This window comes from Schistosoma mansoni, chromosome 7, assembly GCF_000237925.1.
Source record: "Schistosoma mansoni strain Puerto Rico chromosome 7, complete genome".
Taxonomy (NCBI): domain Eukaryota; kingdom Metazoa; phylum Platyhelminthes; class Trematoda; order Strigeidida; family Schistosomatidae; genus Schistosoma; species Schistosoma mansoni.
The window spans coordinates 6,068,283-6,093,006 of record NC_031501.1 but is presented as its reverse complement, the minus strand read 5'-3'; the positions used below and the strand labels follow the sequence as shown (position 1 = coordinate 6,093,006).

Genomic DNA, 24,724 nt, shown 5'->3' with positions numbered 1-24,724 from the left:
TCTAACTGATGTTAGAATCGGTTGGGGCAACGAAAGTACAAATTACAAACCAATTAATCAAACAAGAATATAATGTGAGAAGAAAAAAAGGGACATGAACTCAGTAGGTATAAAATATGTGAATTAATTTATTATAATACTAAAAAATATTACCATTACTTCTTAATACTACTACTATCCATTTGAGAAAATAACATACATATACAGATGTATAAGAAAATGTATAAAAACCAAATACTACACAATATCGCCCCCAAATGCCCTGGTACGGCTGAGAGTGGAGAGAGTCCGCTCTCCCTCTCCAAATGCTCTCATATGGCCACGCGAATCTATAGCCTCTGCCAGCGAAGTTCTACTCACTGCCTTCTCGTGGCATTATTGTTGTTTACGAAATTGAGAGGATGAAAAGCGAATGTCTGGCGTCTAACCGGGTTGGTGGACAAGGCGAGTCCACCTAGGGGAGTTGGAAAACCCTCATTCCAAACAAATGGTGCACATGGGCTCCAGTATCCTGAAGGAACAAATGGCGTATGAACCAACTGTTGGTCACCGGCTACCATGGGACTGCATCTCCTCACGATGCTCCACTGCCTTGTGGACTAGACCTTTAGGTCAAAGACTCGGGGTGTGGCCCCCTAAGAAAACCACCTGCTTCAGTCTGGGCACCTGGGCGGTATCACAGCCCTCACACAAATCGAATGAGATTTGTGAGGCGCATATTTATCTGGTGCTTCCTTGTACCAATATTTATGTGTTTAAATAAATGATAAAAACACAATATCGATAAGTAGACGCACACTAATTGAATTATATTGTGTAGGAGTGAAAAGAATAAGACAATTGACTACCAAATTATACCTCTTTGTACAGCACAAAATACACTTTACGTATCTAAATAATATGTATATATGTACACAGATGTTGATATTAAATACTGAGATTAAAGAAAACAAAAATGGACAAAGTATGGAGTAAAGATAATCACAGTAAATAATACATTTATATAGGTAGATAGATAGATAGATCTTGTATTTAACATAAAGAATAAAGGAGGATAGTTATTATTTGTACGCACCAATGAACTTTATGCTCCATAGTCAATATATCAAACACACGAACATACCAATTTATGGTATAGAAAAGGAAATCATGCAAATTATTAGAAAAGAATACTGTAATTATTGTAATCTTTTTTTAAAATTTCTGTGTACAGAAAACATATATTTGGTGTGTGTGTGTATATATATATGTGCGTGATGAGGTAACTATTATCTAACAAAAAAAAACGAATGAGATGAATTTTTTAGAACAGAGGGACAAAAAGATCAATGGTAGGGGGGGGTTTGTTGATAAATGGAACGAACACTAAAATATTTTTTGAAAAAAAACAATGACTAGCCGGATAAAAATTTTGGGTTGGATTAGATATTAAGTTGATTTGGGTGTGGTGCTTGTATTGTTATCGATTAATAGTACCATCCAAATTTCGGGCTGTTTTTTTTTCTAAACATTCCTCACTTCTCTAGTATGATGATATTATCTTCTTTGAATGCCGACAACTAATACTACTATTGCAACTATTTCATTTTGAGCATTTTCATTTTTGGCATTTTCTTCGATTTTTCTTTACGTTGTTCTTTCTCCTTGAAATAAAGAAAACACGAACATAAACAGTAGGGAAGTTTTCGGATCCAAAACGTTTTTTAGGACAATAGTAGACATGATAATTTGGATTTTACTTACCGTAACGTTAAATAGTAGGGGAAACTTAAATTACTTTTTATAAAATGAGGTGAAGTGAACACATGTACATATGCACAAGTAGGTACATAATTTTGTACTGATAACTAAATGATCCATCCAATAAATACGAGAATTGTAATTGAGCAATCATAATCTTTTACTCTCCAAAAAAAGGAAAACGGTGATATGAAGGTGAGGATGTGATAAGAAACGATGAGAGGGATGAAAAGTTTGACTCTTACAAACTTTCAAAGATATTTTGTCCAGTGGACGACACAAATTAGATAAGCATGAGGAGTATTTTGAAAGGGATAAGAGACTAATATACCTTAAAACTAGTAAAATAAACATTTTGTGACTTCAATCTGCTTATTAATTGAACTGATTGCATAACTGTAAATCACTCTAATTTTTTACAGATTACAAGTAAACTGCTTTGGAATGAAATACCAAGATTACGATGTCTTTAAATATTGTTAAACTGTGCTTAAACAAAGAAAAGTATAGTACATTTTGACGAATCAACATCAAGGTATCGATAAAAAGGGGAGTATGAATAGAATAGTTTCTCGAATGTTGAACAACTTAGTCATTAAACAAACAGGAACTTGCAATAAATAATTAGGCACTTAAATTACAATTCAAATATCACTCAAATTTATTTTGTTTACTGTTAAACATTAGAACGCTAAATACTATGAATACATGTTAAATATAAGTGATATTGAAATCTATTCATAATACAAACATATATAAGCGATCAGAGACTTACTTCCAGCTTTCGAGCTTTCTCAGGATCATCCTCAGCCATTATACGCTCCTTAGCAGCTCGCAGGCGTTCACCACGACGATTTTGAGCTGCTTCCTGTCGTTGACTGTGCATTAACTTAAGATGTGAGTCATGTGCACGTTGCCTATTTCGTTCAGATTTAGCCTTGCCCTAGATCAAACGTGTAATGTTTATTTATATGATATGCAATACTTCAAAGAGGAATTCTTGAAAAGACTGACCAGTTGTTTGGACGACAAACTTCTCCACTTTAGGAATTTTGCAATGTTAGATTCCGAGTCATTCCTAGGAATTCTAAGTCACAAAACTTGGATAACTCCAAAGTAAATCATGCCTATCAAGCGGAGAGAACCCCCTTCAATAATTATACGACGACCCATCAAGTTGTAAACATATATTTATGATGAGTAAACACCTATATACAATCAACTATGTACGAAGAGAATAGAGTGGTGGCTTAGTGGTTAGAAAGTTTGACTTTTGGCCACTACATACCACAATTTAAAGATACGCTCCACTTAATTCAGTTTGAGCAACCAAGAAGTACATCATTAGAACTCATAGTATGACCTCTACTCAAGTATCTAATGGATGGAGCAGGTCGATACGCTGAAATCTTTCAAGGCAATTAATACACAACAAAGGCTTCAGTTTTCTACAGTTTGCCGAGGCTATCGCTACCAGGTGTCAAAAACGTGATATATGTATTCAAAACGAAACTGCAGTCAATCTTTCTCTGTCCATAAACATAACATCGTTACATCACGAAACTTTTTATTTTGACTTTCTTTAAGATCAATAATTTTAACTGAGCTGTACTCATTTTATTCTTGCTATCAATGTTGTAGAAAGTTCTTTGACATGAGACATTTGCGATATTTTATTTGGTCTCCTTGCCATACAGCGTTGGTATGTGTTCGAGATAACTTCTGACTGAACTCATTTTGTAAGTAATTCCAACCATTTTTCAAAATAATGATTTTGAAATATTACAGGGTGTAATCAGTTGATGATGACTTAACGAAATATCATTAATCAATGTTACTCTGCTCAAATCCCTGTTCTTGATCGTTCAAAAATGTCCTTATTTTTGAGCACCATACCATTGACCGAAAAAACACATGGAAGAAACAAAACTATCTAAGCGAATTAAATTAGATATACAATCTGATCGAAGTACTTTCATCTTCACCTCCTGTTATATCCTGATGAGAATAATGAATGGTAACTGTTGGACCCTAGCACCAGATCCAACGAATCTGCTCAAAGGGGGGGGTGCTGGTTGGACAAAGATTGGATTAAAGCATGTTTTATGCACGATCGCGTTGGCGCACACCGATTGGCTAATTCTTATCCAATCAGCGCTAGTCGATATTTGTTGAACACTCCTGAACCTTATCATGTAAAAACTATAAATACACTAACGTATTTCTTATTGCGCCTCTTCATTCCACCTACCCTTGTTGTTCGGAATATAATTTCTTTCCTGTCCAACCGTGTTCTGATTTGGGGACTTGTCGAGTAAATTGGTGTCCAAGAATACTAAACAATAGGAATAGCTGGGTTGTAGTAAGAGGCGGCCTGTTTAAGCATCTGGGCTACCTGTTCCTGTCATCTAGATATTTCAACAAGTTATCTGATTTCGTTTGTTTTAATACATCATTATGCCTATTAATCGCACAACCTATTCAGGTGCGTTTCTGAAAAGTGTAAGACCTTTCGCTGTAAAGGTTACAGAAGGCTTAATCAGAGATATCGTGGTTTCTGGCAATATGCAGCGACAAGAATGTACATTATCCAGATGTCAATTGACTGGGCTGCTAAGTTCTAACTGGCGATCACTCAATATTCATCGTCAGGAAGGACGAAGAAGTAAGAAACGGAAACTTGTTGAAGTACTTTGTGCTGAGAATTCTATATTGTACCAAAAATATAATATTGAATAAAGCTAATAATAACAATAACAATAACAACAATATCACTTCCGAATCGCTGCTCCTTTCGAAGTGCATTGTTAGATAGAGTAGATCGGAAGAATATTAAGAATAGTAAGATCGTGACATGAGACTAGTTCATGAAGTCATGGAGTTGTGTTGGCAGATATAAACTATCTTGCTGGAATGTATAAAACAACTGTGACTAATAGTTGGAGACATAAGATGACATTGCTTGAAATCAGCTGAAATAGCGCAAAAGCAATTACTTATTATCTTCTCCTGGATGTTTAGCTTTACCACTGCTTCACGAATACGCATGTATTTCATTCCTTCCCTTCAAACTATATTCTCAACGTTTAATCTTATTCATCGCCACTGATATGACGATAGTTTCGAATGTTTTATGATTCATATTACCTTTATCTCTGAATAACATAATCACACCTTGAGCTAACGAATATTTCTGCCATACTCCAAGTTGGTAATGACTAACTGACTGTACAATATTATATATTTCAGAGTTAATGAAAAGAATCAATTAACGTCAAATTCGACAATGTACAACTTCCATAAACTAGACTTACTACTCTTATACAAACAACTTTCCAAAAAATATTCATGTTTATACTACTTAATTTGAAAATTAACATTACCTATAACAGTTATATCTAAAGTTGCTAGAAACTAATGTAACCACATTATTCGTAATAGCAAAACAGTAACAAAAATTAACCAACAGTTATACCTCTTTACTAAGACGAAATCGCCGAACTTTTTCAATCACATAGAAAATAAAATGGAACAAGGCAGTAGCCGATTCGATTGGTTGCTGATGATGTTGATTAAGATTACCATTAGCATTATTATTTGATGATGTAAGTGATGTTGAGAAGGATTTTGACTTTGTTGTTGTTGGAACATCTGCATTTTTTAAAAGGAAGACTATCAAAATCAACAAAATAGACTGAATAATTATCTCATACAACAACAAATGTATTCAGAGAGAATACACCCCCAAATGCCCTGGTACGGCTGAGAGTGGAGAGAGTCCGCTCTCCCTCTCCAAATGCTCTCATATGGCCACGCAAATCTATAGCCTCTGCCAGCGAAGTTCTACTCACTGCCTTCTCGTGGCATTATTGTTGTTTACGAAATTGAGAGGACGAAAAGCGAATGTCCGGCGCTCTAATCGGGTTGGTGGATGTGGAGGATCCACCTAGGGGAGTTGGAAAACCCTCATTCCAAACAAATGGTGCACATGGGCTCCAGTATCCTGAGGGAACAAATGGCGTACGAATCAATCATTGATCACCGGCTACCATGGGACTGCATCTCCTCACGATGCTCCACTGCCTTGTGGACTAGACCTTTAGGTCAAAGGCTCGGGGTGTGGCCCCCTAAGAAAACCACCTGCTTCAGTCTGGGCACCTGGGCGGTATCACAGCCCTCACACAAATCAAATGAGATTTGTGAGGTGTATATTTATCTGGTGCTTCCTTGTATCAATATTTATGTGTTTAAATAAAATAAAATAAAATAAATATCGTGAAAATGACCATTAAAACGGTTATATTAGTAATTGAAATCAACTGATTACGTAACACGCTTATCCATATTTTAGTTTATGTGTACACAATTAAGAGGAGTGATGTGACAGACTAGAATTACAACTTAATTTACTGGAGAATGAGAGACCTGTTAAATTGATATTGACCAATAGGTTGGGACATTAAATCATGTTTATTTCTCTGTTAACATTTAATATATAAGCATATTATTTTATTAGAAAAAAGCCTATTCTACTAGGCAGCTGTTTTCTTTTCGGATAGTAGTTCGATTAGGGGGTGAACTTACGTCAACAACTCAATCTCGTGAGTAGTCATTACTTAGTCACTACTTCGTACTAATCCATATCATCTACTGATCGGCATTCTGTTCATTTATTTTAACAATGGAAATTTCGTTCATCAAATTATCACAGAATTACTCTTGCATCATAGGATGACGATTATGTCAAGTATAAAACACCTTTTTTGTAACATAATGTGTTGGGGATGTCAAATCCCCAGAACTTACTTGGTAAATGGCTTAATTTTGTAATTTTATTTTGAAAATTTGAATTTGGTTGTTTTCGCGCCAAAAGCGCTCTTTTTACCTTCACGTCATATTTCCCACTTGTAAACTATCTTAAACGCTATTGGTCCATTGTTTCTTTGAGTGTGCTATTTTATAATGATTCCCAAGGACAATTTGTTGCTGTATATATACGCTTGAGTTTTTCCCCATATGACTCGCTTGTACTCGGCTGATTTCGGAATATATATTCCTCTACTTTGCCTTGGAGTTCTTCATCTAGTTAGCGGGGCCTGGGACAACAGATTAGATTAGCTTATCGTGTCATTGGCCTTTCGTTCGTTACCGCGAAATCGGCTTAGTTCAAGCATATCATAATGCATACAATTTTATTCGACCACGATAAAGCCGACATTCAAATTTCACTAAATAATATACATATTTGGATGTATCAAATCCAAAATATCCCAGCTACCTAATACTACTACTATTAATAGTATAATTAGACTCCATATAGTACAAAGAATTTTAGACAAAGTGATATGTTTGAGATAACACTTCGAAACAGGGATATGACAACTTCCTTAACTCTTAGCTCCGGCTACTTCAAAAAAGTAAATCTTGTGAGAAGAGACAAAAAACACTAATTCACGTTCAATTTTGTACTGATTACATTTTATGATCATCAGTTAAAAAAATTCGTGAAAAATAAGTAAACGTCGCATGAAATTACAATTAATTAGTACAATGAAGGTGTACTGGTGATTTAAAATCCTCAAAGCGAGGTCTTGAGTAAGGCTCGTATAAACTGGAAACTTGAAATCAATAAACCTTACAATCAATATTGTCACGTTTCATAAGATAATTAAGGATTAATTTTATCTCGTTGTTGATATACAGGAGTGAATTCTTATCAGTCTTTGTAGGTAATACGGCATCATGAGCGAGTTACCTTAATAGAACTATTTTATAACAAGCTTCAGAATAATATATGGATTTTGATAAAAAGTGGGAAGTTTATAGCCGAATGCACATAAATCCGGATTCATATATATTTTAAAATGTTATGACATTCTTGAAATGGTGGAGTTGTATCTCAGCAGTAAAATTTTAGTGCATATGCATTATATCAACTGGGTGGATGAAGCGGTATCCTAGATAATAGGTCATATAACAACAGTTTATTTGAGAGATTGATCTTAGCCAGACAACTACTAAAAACCATGGAACATTAGATGGTTGTTTCGTCCTAATATGAGACTCCTCAGAAAAGCACATTCACAACCTCAACGGGGATAATGCGTGACTCTTTCAAATAAATTAGAAGTTTATCAACTATCAAAACTTACTAACTAAAAAATACAAGATAATTAAGGTTTGATGAGAGGTATATAAGAAACTTACATCTCAAAGCAAAAATAAGAGCTTTCTGTGTAACTGGAGGTTTTGTAGGAGTAGTTGTATCCCTGTAAGGTAAGACAAACAGTACAACTCTCATTAATATGTATTTCGAATTCATTCAGACTTTAAAAATCTTTAATACAGTTATTTGTGGACATTCATTTAGGTTGAAGACAGTTTACGTCATAATTAACCGAATGACAATTGAAAACTGGATAAAGGGTTTTACCTCTTCTGGGAGGAGCACTATAAAATGCCACACATGGACTGAACTCAGGAGTTTTAGGTTACTCAGTATGAAAACTAAAACAAAAAGGCTAATGGATCAGCAGTCCATCTTGGTGAATAGCTGAGAAATACTGCCTAGGGACGAAAAACTGTTTAATGTCCACCAGTCTCTGATTATTCCACAACTAATACATATTCATGATGAGAACTATCTAAAAAATTATGCATATCATATTTTCTTTGCCTTCAAATGCCCTGAGACGGATGAGGTAGGGGAGAGTCCGCTCTCCCTCTCAAAGTGCTCTCACATGACCACGCGTATATAGCCACTGCCACGGAAGTACTACTCACTGCCTTCTCGCAGTGGGGGTCTTGACTACGAAATCGAGAGGACGAAAAGCGAATGTCCGGCGCCTCAACTGGGGTAGTGGATACGGAAAACCCACCTAGGGAAGTTAGAAAACCCTAGTTCCAAACTAATAGTGCCCATGGGCTCCAAGATCCAGAGGGAACAAATGATGTATGAACCTATTGTTCACCGCCTACCATGGGACTCCACCTGCTAACGTTGTGGCACTGTTTTTAATTTAGACCTGTAGGTCAAAGACTTCGGTAGTGGCCCCCTAAGTAAACTATTTGCTTCGGTTTGGGCACCCTGGTGGTATCACAACACTAACATAAATCGAATGAAGAGTGGCGCATTTCTATTTGGTATCCTTTTATACTAATATTTATGTGCTTCAATATACAAATAAATATTAAAACCAAACCCACGGAAATGGAGATGCAAATATTTGCAAATACTATCCAGAGCTATAATCAAGGCAAACAACAAGAGTCATTTTGAAAAAAACCCTCATTTAAAATTTAAGAATTTTAATACAGAACTCAGAAAGTTTTATTAAGCACACAATATTCGGTACCAATTACTACTACTATTTATTAATAATCCGTGACGATAAAATATTAAAATTAAACTCGGTGGTTTGAGTATCTTTTTAATTAAAACAAAAAAAAACAAAAACAAAATTGAGACCGGAATTGTCTTTGTTGATCAACATTTTCGTGATCTCTAATGACAGTGTTGATGAAAGATTACAAGTATAGTGGCGAGAACCAATAGGAAACATATCCGAAAGGAGGAAGAGGGGACAAGTATGAGTGAGGAAAAAAAAGATTCGTGCATAACCATAAAAAGGGTAAACATAACGATAATAATAATAATAATAATAAATACTTCTAAAGTAATATATGAAAACCAGACACTTTAAAGGTTGTGAATGTAGGTTACTTGAACAAAGAAATAAACTATTAGTCAGACACATTCAAGAAAGTATATCATGATGGGAATCTATTAGTCTTCGATATTATAACATTTACGTCTTATTAAATGTACACTAATTAAACGCATACACATACATTTTGATCAGCAGAAAATAGAAATTTGATGTTCAATATCTAACAACAATAAAATAATCATTGACACTTTCAGATGTCGAATACTGTGAGCTATCAATGAACTATAACGTCAGGATCAAAGAAAATCAACTGACAAAAGGTGAGCGCACAACTGATAGAAATGTATAGGATGTTACAGTCACTGATCAAACTGATACATATTAACAAGGGGGGTGACTTTTCAAAGATTTCATGCAACTAGTTACCTCCAAGAATCTAAATAAAGTCAGAAAATATCACGTAAAACGAGGGATTCAAAGAAGAAACCCCTTTTAAAGAGCTCAGTTCTAAGGTTATATAATCATAGGTCAGTGAATAATTAGATGCATGTTAGAATTTGATTATGCAGTTTTAAATAAACAATTATGTGTTGAAGGGAGAGATCTACGAAACATGAGAAATTTAATAATACATAAAGTGAAAAGTGTAATAAGAGCATTGTAAGTTGAAATAAATATGTATCAAGTCTCCCAGAATATAAAGTGGGTTAATTTGTTTATCTCTTTTTGCATCCCACAAATGATAAATAAGTTTCCAAAACTAACCAACTCAATACGCGTATTATCATGATAATTACAAGAATTATTTGTATCCAGACTTCTTGATTACTTATGACACATCCTCATTTCAACTTAAAAATGGTTCACAGTTACACTTTTCACTCAATTGGATTATAAATTTCTCATATTTCCTCCTTCAAAGACTATTTGTTTATTTAGAATACTGTCGAACTTCATGTAACAGCTAGTAACTCATCGACTTACTAATATACATATATATATATTCAGGTAGGGTTAAATCAGGCTATACACAACTGACACAATAAACTGTCAACAAATTACAGCTTTTCATACACATAACAGCTGAACCCACAATTCTTGAAGACTCAAATGAACTAAAAATGCATTGAGCAAGATCTCAGATCAGTTTACAATAAGAACTAACTGTTTAATCATAGGCTGTTAGATCTCAAAGATTGGCGTATAAAATGCCTTACTATATTTGGAAGTTGAATGACTGTTCTTTTAGAACTTAAAACTGTACAGATAGATTACTAGTTACATCAGCAGAACTATATTCACAAACATTATAAGCAGAGATGGATGGTGGAACCTAGAAAGCCGGTTTCGTACTATTACGAACTCGTCAGTTGGGCGCACCTTGATTCCAGAGTTGATGTTCGTTCCGGGACTCGGACCTAGTATTGTTCGCATAAAATACCCTCGCATGTTAACAAATATAAAATAACTGCCAAAACGTTGCTTTACAGTCAGTCACGAACCATGAGAAAAACGTGTGAACATATTCAATTTGCATCAACGAAAACAATAACAGTAAACATTCATCAATATGAGAAGAAAAACAAAAATCTACTTGTTTCTTTCTTACATACAAAAATAAGAACGAAACAAGTTTTATGCGTGAGTGAGAATGAGTGTATGGTCCCTAATCAGATAATAGAACATATGTAAACAAAAAATAATACGCTACGAGATGCTATGCGACTTTGTGAATTTATACATAGAATGCTTAAGAATTCTAAAATCGTTTGGTAGCGAATCCGACGGTAACAAATAATTTCATCATAAAAAAGTGTCAACAATATGGATTAACATGCCAGGAAATAAATAAACGTTTATGCGCGACTACGGACATGGATTGGATTGAGAAAACATTTAAATCCCGGATCGAAGAGATTCTAAGTAAATTAGAGAATTTTTGGAAGGGTGACATTCAGATCAATCAGTAATTGATAGACATATCGAATTAGACCTGACTTCATTCGAAAGAAATCAATCTAGAGCATGTCCAACGGAACAGAACGATTAACAAACGAAGACAATGAAACCTACGAAAATAATTATTCATAAACAAAATGACCAGAAAAAGCTTACTTAACACTTGTGAAATAACCGAGAAGCTCACTTCTACATGAAATGAGCGTTGGTGATGTTATTGAAGACGACAATGAAAACTCCGCAATAAAAATCATTTAGCCCAGAGAACTAATCAATATCAAAAGCATCAACTTGAGCTGAAACCTCCATCATACTTTTAATGGTCAACAGGATATTAGTCAAAAGGATAAATAAAAAACAGAAATTCCGAATGAGATGTCGAAAACTTACTCTTGAGGAGGTTTTGGTCCACTATACTGATCGGAGAAAAATAAATATTCGATTGATTCTTCAAAATCGTTCAGAAATTTACAAACCTATAACAAACAATGAAAACAGTTTTTTAATATCACAATGAATATTTCATGAGTACTGAAAAGGTTATTCATGCACTTCGTATCACCAAACTTTAAAGTACTTTTACTACTTCCGAATAATAATACGACTGTATTCATTATTGATAGTAAATAAGTCCGGTTAGCTAAGTACTTAATGTGTGTGTTGGTTGGTTGAGTGTAAAAAGGATGACACAAATTAATCTACAGAAACTTTATGGCACCAGAGCCAAATTAGTCTCCTTATGAACAGTCCGATGTACGATGTTGTTATATGAACAGCTTTTCTTTCCGTTTACTAAACCTTTTAAATTTGAGATAAATGGATATGCATTCAATCAAAAATACCTCTATACACCTACATTCATTTGTTGATAACACCTTAGAAAAAGCAAATTTCAGTTCGACGTGTTCCCTAAGAACGAAGTCATCTTAGAATACCGGCTTCAGTGATTATGAAACATTATACATGAGCTGTCTCATTTGTTTTCATAAACTGGGCTTTACATCTTTTCACAGGAACTGCATATAAAAACAGCGATACTTCTAATTTATGACATGGAACTGTCGAATATGACTCAGAATGAAGGCGTTCATAGATTCCACAGCAGTTTCCTTTAACATTTCCCATGCACAGTGACTAATAATGATAATAATTTTATTTAAAACTATTAAATTTTATTACAGTTAGGAATTCTCAGCATCAGTTGCGTAATATTGCAATAATTTTTTCTGTAAAATAAATTTACAATTATATTCTATAAATGTTTTTCGCAATAGTCACTTTTACTACCCATCTCCATTGTGGTGAAAGTCTAAGATCAGATCAGGTGCTCGACCATTATTCTTTATCCATCAATATGTTCGACTCTCGTTTTATTTAAATGGTAGACAAGGAAGTACATATACAAACAAGTTCCAGTGAGTTTACAGTCGTGATAGGCTGTAACTTATCATAAAAATCCGTAGGTACGCGTAGTTAGGTATCATAGGTATTTGGTCCAGCCATATCTAAAACAGGAAGGTTTATTGCAGTTAGAAAATAAGTGACCTGAACGTCTGATCAGACCGTCGTTGTCAAATTTCTTTTGACAGGAACAAAATCTAGTTTAATTTACTGCATGTTCTGAACTAGAATTTTTCATTTTTTTCCTTACATATCGTAAGACACACGTCCAAAGGCTTCTTCAACTCCTAACAAACCACTGAGTATAAATAAAGTTGTTATAGAGGAAAATTACTAATAGATAAACCTATAATCAACAAATGTCACTAAAAATACAACATTATCAGCAAAAGTAGAATTGTGAATTGACTGACGTTAAAAAAGTGGATGCTAACATAATATTCTCAGGTGACCCTCCATTCATCCTTTCTCGGGTCATGGGTGACAACTATGACGAAAAATCTACCAACTAAACTCTGGTTTCCAACGGTTGTCTAGCAAAAGTAACTTGGAGTTATTAACATAACTTTACTGTTTGTATGTTCTACAGTAAACAGAAATAAGCTGTGTCAAACAAATTTCATAATAACCTATTCATTATACCAAACAGATTAATGCTTAGTACGAATAATTAGAGACTACGCATGTAAGTCAATGATAACTGCTAGCCAGATCGCTAAATAATATTATTATGAACTTAACACAAAATGACAACTATTAACTGAGCTAAAATAAGATCGACTTACAAGAGGATTGAAAATTGCCGGGACAACTTCTGGAATCTCACATAAAAGCATGAAAGATTCTGGCAGATATGAATGCCGTTGTCCACGTTTGTCTGGACAGTATACAGCTAAATCTTGGTGATCTTTTGCTAGTGCTTGAAGACGACGCTTACGACCAACCGCCAAGACCCACCCATCCATTTCAGAATCGTCCATAATTACTTTCACTACCTGTGATAATAAAAATAATGAAAGTGTATCTCGGCAAACATATAATGAATGTATGTATTCTACTGAATCCTTTGTACAGTGTATGAAGTCTAGATATATGAAGTTTAGTCCATATCAATTTATGTCAAGTGATTTAGAGGTTAAGTGCTCGCGCAAGAGCGAAGGTCTCGGGTTTAACTCCCGCGCACCGCGGAGTCCGACACTAGGACGAAACGGACGTCCAGCGCTTCAAGGTCTCCAATCGTGGTCCAGCTTAGATGAGTACATGATTTCAATGAAATCCAACAATCTCTACAACTCCTAATTAAAATTTTAGCCTTTGATATAATTGCTATGAACTGAATAACTACACTGCTGGGCAATATTTCTGTTACTGTTTACAACTTGAGATACAGAATAACTCTTCTAATTACAAACAAATCAATAGTTTGCAGTTAGATAATTATACGTGTCTACTTACAATAAAGATCTTAAGTCAAGTAACATCCAAGAGTCAGTACGTACTTACTTCAAAGACAACAATGAATCATAATTTTAGTAATAATTGACTGCATATTATTATCCATTAATTCTAAATGTGGTCTCAATCAAGGTTTGGGATTTTTCTTCTGATTATGAACATCTGCTGAAGATGATATAGACTGGTATCAAGGGTTATAACGGTGATAAGCCATAAACAGTGGTGTAAGTACATCCACAGCCGTAATTCTCAATAATTACCACGAAAGTGTACAGGTCCGAGCTGCTTTTTAATACTTTTACGAAAGTATAAAAAGGTAGAAACTCTACATTATTATCAACAAGTTGAAAATTGGTGAGTTATTGTCAAGAAGTCAATCTGATTTAATTTTAGGTAGTATGCACCAAATGTAGTACATATTCCAGTGTTTTAACATGATAAATGAAGTTTAGCAGATCATTCTAACTTAGTATAACTCACCACCCGGTGGAGAGGACTTTAGACATGCGACCTATTGCTTAAAAACCAATTCATCTAACAGTTAATCAACCGTTAGACAAACAAAATAACAAAAACTTACAATGCTATCATGAACCGGTCTTATCCAGTTGGCGATTGCGAAGAATAAACATTGACGCTTAACTAAGCGCAACTCAATTAGCATTGCATCACAGTGTACACTTCCCGTACACCAAAGAGAATATAAATGTTCTGATTCCTTCATTAACGTCCCAGTTCCAGGTTCAGCTAGACCATCGTCACCTAGATAGTGAAGTTCAAGAATGTAAATATCTCAGTGAGAAAAGAGTTAAATAAAAAATGAACCTAAAATCCATAGTACGAGCAATAAAGTGATAAATTATGCTTTATTTATCCCAAAATCCCAGCTTTTGTCCCCCCAAAAAGATCGTGGATGAGAAATGCTGAAGGAAGAGTCTTATACAAGGAAGTAATTACCCAATGCTCTTTGGTTTTTTAATGGTACCGTACATTATGTTAGTCCGTAATTGAAATCAACAACAAAGAATACATAAAATAGGGATTCATACTGTACATCAAATAACTTACACATCACTAACCTTAACAAGATTAATTCATGAAAAAATGATGAGTTACAAACTATGCAGTTAAATTGTAAGCAAAGATGGGTAGTGGCTAGCAGTGGAATCCAGGACGCGCGTTTCGTTCTATTTGGGACGCGTCAGCTGGATGTACCTGCATCTCAGAGTTGATGATCACTCTGGGACTCGAACCCAGTACTTTTCGCTTCAAACTGGATTCCACTGCTAGCCACTATCCATCTTTGCTTGCCATGCTTGTGAAATAAGGCTATATCGAGGCAATATGCACAGTATGCACATATGCCAATAAGAGACTGACCAGTTGCAGTCTTAAACATCAATGGGAAGGTTCAAACAAGTAATACTAAGTGAATTTATACAGTTAAATGCTTGAAAAAAGACTAACTAACAATAGTTTTATCTCAAGAATTATGTATGTTTAAATTTAGCCACCGATAGAAGAATAAGCTTAGCCTAGTGTGTACAATACAAATAATTCAACAGATCACACCTTTTCGCCCATATTTTAGAGGTAACCTGATGATTTTTTTAAGGAAAATTATTGTATAACCACAAGTCTTTGATGACTAACAAACTCTGGTTATTTCATTGAATTAAAAACTTACCAACTACAGCAAAATTAGTTTCTAATAATGGTTGATGAGCAGAAAACCAAGTATTCGCCAACTGAGTATTTTTAGAACGTCCAATTAAAAAATTCAAGGTATATATCATTAAGGCTAGTACAAAAAGTATTTCCAAACGAAAATTGTCCCACGAACGAGTAAGATGATGTGGAACCTAGAAATATATGAAGTGTGAAGATGTATGAAACTTACTCCCAATACTGAGTTAAAACAAATGTTAACATGATAAATACGTGAAGTGGGGTTACAAAACTTCATTTAACAAAATCTACGGTACAACAGTTTAATATCTCTTAAAACACTCTCCACTTGTCCCAATACACTAACCACAACTCCTTTTTACATTACTCAAAATATCCTTGGAGGTACATACAAGTCAAGCTTTTCAAATGTTCCTTTGTTTCACGTTTTGCTAGAAATATACGGGTAGACGACTTTCCAGTTCATCAGAGCTCATTCGGACGGTAATAGGTGTTAGGAAGTTAGTTAAGAAATAATTTAAAGTGGATCAGTTAGCAAGGGTATCAGAAATTTTTAAACGACATGAACTCAAAGTACGCTGTCTCACAGTGTTTAAAGGACAACCGAAGTCCAAAACCATTTAAAACAGACAGTTTTGTAATTGCCAACAGATAACTGCTCAATGCAACATATAAAAGGATTTTAGACAATTTTCTTCATTTGACCCGATTTTACAAGATGGTATAAAAATGAAATTGTACGAAACAGAAATTCCTCTTTTAAATAAAACTTGGGGAAAGAAAAATATACCACGACTAAAAATCATGCCATACCATTGCACACCAATCAACAAAATCCCACACTTTGGACTGAGATGTAGAACGCTAATGATAACAGTGAAAATAAAATTGATAATTAAGACTGATACAAAACGTGCACTGACAATGTGATCATGTAATATTCACAACAAACTATGTGAATATATTTGATGTTTTATGAATCTTCGAAACACAGAACACAAGTAAACCTTACAGAAAAGTACGTTGGTTAAGGTTACCACAACTGACAACATAGAAAGCGAAAATCAACAAATTAAAAGTAAAATTATTAAGATAAATGATTGAGAATATAAAATACCTTTGCAATTATTAGATTTCGTTTACCACTTTTTGTTTTGTCGGTATTTAGAATTGGTTGATTGGGTGACAAACCCTCAAACTCTTCATCATCGTCAAGTCTCATGTCCTCTGACTTAAATACAAATAAAACCATTATTGATAAAAGTTATTAGTGAGGACAAAATACAAGTAAACAAATGATAAATTTAAAGAATATATATTACGTAGAAATAGTACGTTAAACCTGAACCTTCTTTTACATAGTATTTAAGACTGGAGTCAGTATTTACAGTATCGAGAAATGTAAAATCATTCAGACAAGCACGCTTTATTATTCTTCTGTTAGGGCCCAAGATTTAATGGGAACCACAAACTAAACGTCACGTGAATTCTAAGAGTCATATATGTTACTTCCGTTTTTTAGACTGTTTGTAGAACAAGATAAAAAGGCACATGGATGGTAAATTAAGTTTTGGCATCACAAAAGCAAGTGGACAATAGAGCTAAACACACCAAACTAAGTACATAATATTTCTTTATATGCACACAAACATTGGTACAATGGGGCATCAAATACATATGCGCCATACAATAACAGTGAGGCCAGTAGTAGTTATCACTGATTTGTGTGAAGGCTGTGATACTACCAGAGTGCCCAAACCGAAGCAAATAGTTTACTTGGGAGGCCACTGTCCAAGTCTTTGACCTACAGGTCTAAACCAAAAAGTAGTGCAGCAACGTTAGAAGGTGCGATCCCATGGTAAGCGGTGAACAATAGGTTCATACATCATTTATTCCCTTTGGATCTTGGAGCTAATGGGCACCATTAGTTTGGAACTAGGGTTTTTTAACTTCCCTAGGTGGGTTTTCCGTATCCATCATATGAGAGCATTTTGAGAGGCAGGACGGACTCTCCCCACCCTCATTCGTACCAGAGCATTTGGAGCAAATACAGAATATAATCTTGCCGCTTAAGTTGAATTCTTGATTGTTACTCATACTGGTATGAATATTGTGGTTTGAAAGTGGGATATCTATGCTGAATTAACTTCAGGAAGCTTATACAAATACGTGTCTCGAAAAACAATCCAACTCAACAATACCATAGGTTTGTTTACTAGGTTTAAGATACACTTGTGTAAGGTCACGTATAATCCGGTTATCTAAGCTGAAATTAAACCGGACTAGAATATATTATTTAATGGCTGTGAATTGAGTGCTAAAACTAAAATCATAACGTCATGTTATGTCCCGATAAAAATAATGAATGGAAACTTTGGGATCTATTTATGAGCTAATACTATGCATATATTTTTTATCGTATAATCGCTAAGTAACTAAACTATTCATATTCGTGTCCCCCTTATTATAAGCTTTATTTTGAACTATAAACTATTGTTATATGATTTGCCACTCCTGAATTATGTCCTGTCTATTACTTACTCTCTCTTCTATACACAGCCACATTTGGCTGAATTCTGTCCAAATGTTACTTTCTATTTTATGGTACGATGTGGTCAGTCTGATTGGTATATAAACTCAGTATGTTTGAAATACAATGATTCATATCGCAGACGCTGTTCTGGACTTAACTGGCTGGGCTAGACAGAAGCAGGACCGACAAGTACTCTAGACTGTTCGTACGGTTTCCGTGTGTCACTGTTTCAATCGATAATTCGCTGCTCTCTGACTGGCGGTCTTATCACGTCATACGCTAACAGGGCATCCACTCGGCCACAAGTTATGACACGTCAGTACTTACTTTGACCTCAGCCCCATTTTGTTGTGCAAATATGAATGCAATGAAGTTGAATTTACATATTTCCAAGAGGGCGAAAAGAATTGCGTAATGTCCTAAGTCTATATCTTTAACAAGATTAAAATATGATAGACGTTTACATTTGTTCTCAAAACACATGGAATCAACTCAAAACTTTATAATCAGTAATCAGTAAAACGGTGCTTCAACTGCTAACCCATAACTCCGCATATCTATTACTCACTTCCAATAAGTTATTACTTGATTTCTAGTACCCTAAAAGTTGTGATGACATCTAGAACCAGTAAACTAAACAGTGGAAATATTGAATGACACTCATTTCAGTGACTAGCTATATCAAACGTGATAAAATGAATGCTAGTTAAATGGTTATGCAGGCTTAAGGCAAGGACCATAAAAAGTGGTATTTTGCATTCAATTTCAGTAAAATGTTCATTTTACATTTACTAGGCATACCTCTCCCTCTAATTCGCTATCCTCAACGGCCGCTCCATCAGTTGATTTAGTTGTGTGAAAGGCTGCTTCGCTATCACGATCGATCTCAGTGTTTAGAGAGAAACTACTTTCTGAAATATTTTTATGCACACTCTCAGCTTTGTGTTGATGGGCTGATTGGACAGGAACAGGTTCACTGATATCAGCAGTAAAAGCTACAATATTTAGGAAATTAGAACATTAATAAAAAATATTGACAATAACCTCATTATTTTGCATGAATTTTAAAAAGCCAGTGTACGCTACCAATCCATTCTAGTGTCTTCATCTTTTTCGTTTGTAGTTTACCAAGTCTAGTGATAATGTTCATAAACCCGGCACAAAAATAATCAAGATTTACGTAAAAAGTTGAGCCATTAATAGTAATTAATTTAGGTGACGCAGTAATCACAAGTCAATATCCATTTCTTGCATTGCAAACTTGAGAAATATTTAGTTTATATAGTGATTGCTTGTCTGTACTATTTAGGGTAGCTACAAAATACTACAGGCTACGAAAATAATTTACACTAACCTAGGTAAAGTCAAGTAAATATGTTCAATATTCAGTATATTATTCTTATGAATGAGTACCACCAACTTATTAATGAAGTAGTTTGAGTACAACATCCTTTATCAATTCCACAGACCCACTTTATTACTTTTAATTTATCAGCGATTTTTTCTCGTCAGACTAAGCATAGATACTTTCAAAAAACTGAAATGAACACTTCAGATCCGGATGGAACAGCTCTTTAGAAGTTTCCGGTTTTCATAACGGAAATAGAAAGCAGTTTAACGATACTAGGTATATCCATGAGGTCACCAGTGTGGCGCATATGTATCTGGTGCCCTTTCGTACCAATATGTATGTGTTTAAATAAATAAATAATGAGGTCACTGAGAATAGGACTGAGCTATGTTGATAAGCGTAAACTACCTCACTGGAGCCCATGTGACTACTGCAACCAGTCCTGCTTCGGTTTGGGCATCCTGGCAGTATCCCAGCCTTCATGTAAATTGACTGATTTATGTGGCGCATATCTATTAGGTGCCTTCCTGTGCCAATGTTAGTGTTTAAGTAAATAAAATAATCGCAACCAGTGGTTGCAGATTTCGAATGATATGCCTCGTTTGCAATGGCGCAAGTTCATTCGTTCTTTCTCTCCCCCCAAATTCCGAGATTCTAAATTCCAAAAAAAATTTTCATTTTTATTTTACTAATTTACATTTTTTCCGAATTTTACCTCCAATGCACCCGGTCTACTGAGAACGATTCTGAGCCATGTCACTCAAAGTCTAACCATTGGTTACTATAATTACTCGAACCCAAACCAGGCAATCAACACTGGCAAATGTGGCGCATTCTAATTGCCAATAAATTTACAGATGGATGCCACGCTTTGGTGGTGTCCACCGACTTCGGTGGCTTGGACATGTTCTACGAATGACGTCCCAGAGAATTTGTCGTCAAGCACTATTTGCCGACGCTGGGACTGGTTGGAAAAAGCAGAGAGGTGTTCAGTGTATGAGATGGTGTCGTGGTATGAAAGAAAGCTGCAAAGGGCTGGCTGTTGGCCCTTCCCGACCCCCTGGTTGGGGTCCGAGAGGTGGTGCAACACAGTGGCTAGAAACGTTATCAGATATGGTTCAGAATAGAAGCCAGTTGCGATCCTGCCGAAACCTTTTACTTTCTTCATAGTGGTCATAGCCTCCTTAACTGAAAGAGTTCTTCTGGTTGTACATCTCCGTTCCTCCCATTATTATTCTCATTATTACACTAGCATACACTAACCTGTGGTTACTCTTTTGTTTTTCCTTATGTGCACCTCACACTTTCTCTCTTCCCATTCTCATTGATTTGTGTGGCACATATATATCTGGTGCCAACCCGTACCAATATTTGTGTTCAAATAAATAAGTAAATAATAAAGAGCTTGAAGACATGGCCAAGGAGATAATGTTGAGTGGGAGAATTTTAATGTGATATGGAGAGTCCGTTATGTCAGTTCCCTACAAGAACTAGAGTTTCGTACTAGTCTACAGCAAGTGAAATATTATTTTGAAACTTTTATTTTAGGGAACAAGGTGGACGGTATATTCCATATAATATATAATCCTTACTCGGACAATTGCCAGCAAACCTTACCCACAAATGACCTCTTCAGACTAAAACCGGACTACATACATTGTCCGAAAAATGTGTAAAAATAATCACCGCACAAAGACAGACAAAACGTTTGAAATAACAAAGAACTGGTGGATATAAAGTGAATGTAGAAATTTCCATATTGTATAAGGTATAACAATGAACGTTAGCTGCCATAAAACTAAACGATTCCTAAGGTGTCATTGTCTTACATCTATTCAGTGACTTAAAATAATAAAGTTGAAGGCAGGTATGTATGATCGAATTCGATTACTTGTGACTTTAATGACAATAAGACCGTCATTTTTCACGTAACAAAATACTTATGTCCTTTTGAATGAGGTCAAGAAGAATGTCAGCGAACTAAAAACATACAGTAGCTAAAACTCTAGTCACAAAATGACATATCGTAGACTACTTGTAAACCAGTTCAATAACATTTGTCATCGAGTACTTACAGTCATCAGGATCCTCAAACTCGGCGAAATCATCATCTAGGTTGGCACCACAGACGGTGTTTAAATCACATAGAAAAGCTACAGCGATGAGCCACAAGCAATACAATGGGACATCCAACTGTGAACGAAGAAAGGCTAAAATCATATTAAACCAAAGGTCACGTCGTAAATTTAAATTGACCGCCTCCGAAATTTCCAATGCTTTGTTTCTGAAGCGATGTTACCTGATTTATTTCTTCGAACACACGTTTTTGTTCAGATAGAGATATTATTGGTGGCTGCAATATTTTATTTACTTCTGGTTGTGCGAATCTGCTTGCTCAACTGCTCTGAATTTAATCGGTTTGATTTCTGCATAAATGATCCTGGACTTGCTCGCTATCCAGGCACAAATATTTTGAAATTCTCAATATCCGGGTTTTGTTTCAACAGTACCCAGCAACCTTAATTTCCCCTCTATGCTTTTTCTCCTACGGATGTGGGTGAAAACCTGCCAACTGAACCATGGTGGGTAGTTTCCGGATCCCCTGGTGTATTCCATGGAACTTGAGGTCCTGTGACCTTCTTATTCAGACTCCTAAATACCTTAAAGACCATTTCAACCAAAGACTCTGGTCTTTTTTTACTTTGTCTGAGGACTCTAAGTATATGAATTGTCGAATATTTCCTTCACAAACTTTTGATTTGACTTGGACAGACACATCGTTATTGATAACTATATGGAAATCAAAAACTGGAACAGCATGATCTTTCTTGCCTGTCCATACGACGCTTTTTTTCACTGAGGATTTTACCTTCTCTCTGAAATTTATTACTGATGAAATGAACACTACTTGTTCGTGTAGAGCGTCCTAACCAGTGACCACCCAATTAGAAAGACGGAATCCCACTCTGAGTTTATTTACACATGCTTTTTTAAACTCCTTGCGGTGGATTCGGCGACGACAAGTTCAGGAGGCAGCGAAAAGGTATGATGTGTTAGCACTCATCTCACTATTGAAGGTACGGAATTCCAGTTCAGCCACCTCACGTATTACAATATGACAGGGAAAAATGTTTAGTCATTTTCACTTCATGCCCCTCACATTTCCATTCACATGACTCTGAGTTACTAACTAGAATTTCAACAGTTTGCATGGATGAGATACTTTTTCTAGCCAGTATGTTTGATGAGAGGAGAGAATAAGGGGGTCAAACGTACCATAATGGAAAATTGGAGGGGGGGTAAATTGAATACCACACTAATCTGTAACTTTTATTCAGTCAGTGTCTCAGCCATCCCAGCTAATAACTAATATTTTCATAGGACGTTGTGACTTTGGTGAACATAGATGTGCTATATTTATTTCCTTAAATTTCCATGCTCAAACGTCTCGCGCTTACCTGAGTGAATGTCTGTCACTCACTATTTCATTTATCATCATTATTTTATTCACCTGCCTCTTTATCGCAATACACATCGTCTATTTCGATTCTTAATTTTTAAGTGAAATATTGCGTGAAATGAACCAATCGAAATTAGTCCGTATTTGGCCTTCTATTACCATTGCAGCATATACGGGGTTAACCTGGGTGTAGTAGACGAAATTAAATTCAAGATTCACATTCATTATTTATCAGTTCGTTCAAACAGAAGTCAGATCAACAGGACACTAAAGCGGAGAGTTTCATTTCTCGCTGACACCATCCTCTTTGTGAGTAGATTAGGATTTGAATTCTACAGATAAGCCCCATGAAACAGCACTTTCCATTTACTGTGGAGTCCTAAACGGGAAGACAAATGGGGTACCATACACCGTAGTAACGAAGTACTTTCCCACAGTGTACAGTGTAGTAAAACAATCATCTGAAAATTGTGTTCAACAATAACATCTTACTTTTGCACACGCCTGGATATAAATAGCTTCTGCTAGTTGTTATTATATTCCGGTTTCCTTAATGAATAGCGATATGTGTGTTACTTTGTGTTTTAGTGGCCTGACGTCAAACTCCATTCCGATAGTGCGATTATAGTTATCCACCTATACCTACCATCATTCCTCTTTTATAATTATCGACTTGAATCGCATCGGTAAATAATGAAATTAAATAAGTAAAATACGGAAATAAAGTTTGAGTGATTGTATTTCATGTAATCGTTGATCAGACCAGACAATCAGAAAGACGGGGCAAGGAGAAGGAGAAAAGAGAAATAAGAGGCGCTCAGTAGAGAAGGCCAGTAGAACAACTCACTTTAATCAAGCGTTACCCAGTATTTATAGTCAAACCGAATCGAGACGAAAAAATTAACAAGGCCAAAAGTGACTCAAGAAGAATGAATAAATCGTTCTGTCTCAAAACTAAAATGACCTATTTGGCTCGGCATAAGGCCAAGCACTACAGTGTCTACCCTCACACATTATGATCCGAGGATCGTGGTTGCCTGGTGGATAACTGGGCGATAATAAGAACAGTTAAAAGTTGAAAATGTGTATTAGCCTTCCCGAAGTTTCTAGCTCACATAGTGTATGTGCGCGACCTCGAGCATTACAATGAGATAGTCGTGTAGGCACGTGACCTGTCATCCACCTATATCCATAGATTTCCCTCTTGATAATCAATCCTATAGAGTACTTTGGAGCGATATAGGGAAGCCTGTGTGCATATAGGCACCGCGCAATGCCTGTAATCTTCAACCGTTACTAGTGGTCAGTAGGTTACTGTCACAATGTCCACCCGGGAGAAATGAACCCGGTAATAAATACAAGGTTACAGTTTTAGATTCATATGTTATCTCCATTGTTTATAATACCATGGCGAACAAAAACGTTGATGTCGTTTGACGCTTCAGCTCCATCGTACCTTTTATTTA

The 24,724-nt window shown here is 35.5% G+C and overlaps 1 protein-coding gene across 1 annotated transcript; it reads right to left on the bottom strand.

Moving 5' to 3' along the window:
- Positions 1-842: 842 nt before the first annotated feature.
- Positions 843-24,437, bottom strand: Smp_140080 (adipocyte-specific protein 4-related; the record flags this gene model as incomplete). The annotated part of the gene is made up of 12 exons (XM_018798706.1): positions 843-1,643; positions 2,516-2,683; positions 5,216-5,391; positions 7,948-8,009; positions 11,760-11,845; positions 13,556-13,765; positions 14,806-14,987; positions 15,913-16,087; positions 17,032-17,145; positions 19,249-19,442; positions 21,874-21,951; positions 24,374-24,437. 12 exons carry the CDS (start codon positions 24,435-24,437, stop codon positions 1,578-1,580), a joined length of 1,575 nt encoding a protein of 524 aa, XP_018653622.1. The 3' UTR covers positions 843-1,577.
- Positions 24,438-24,724: the final 287 nt, after the last annotated feature.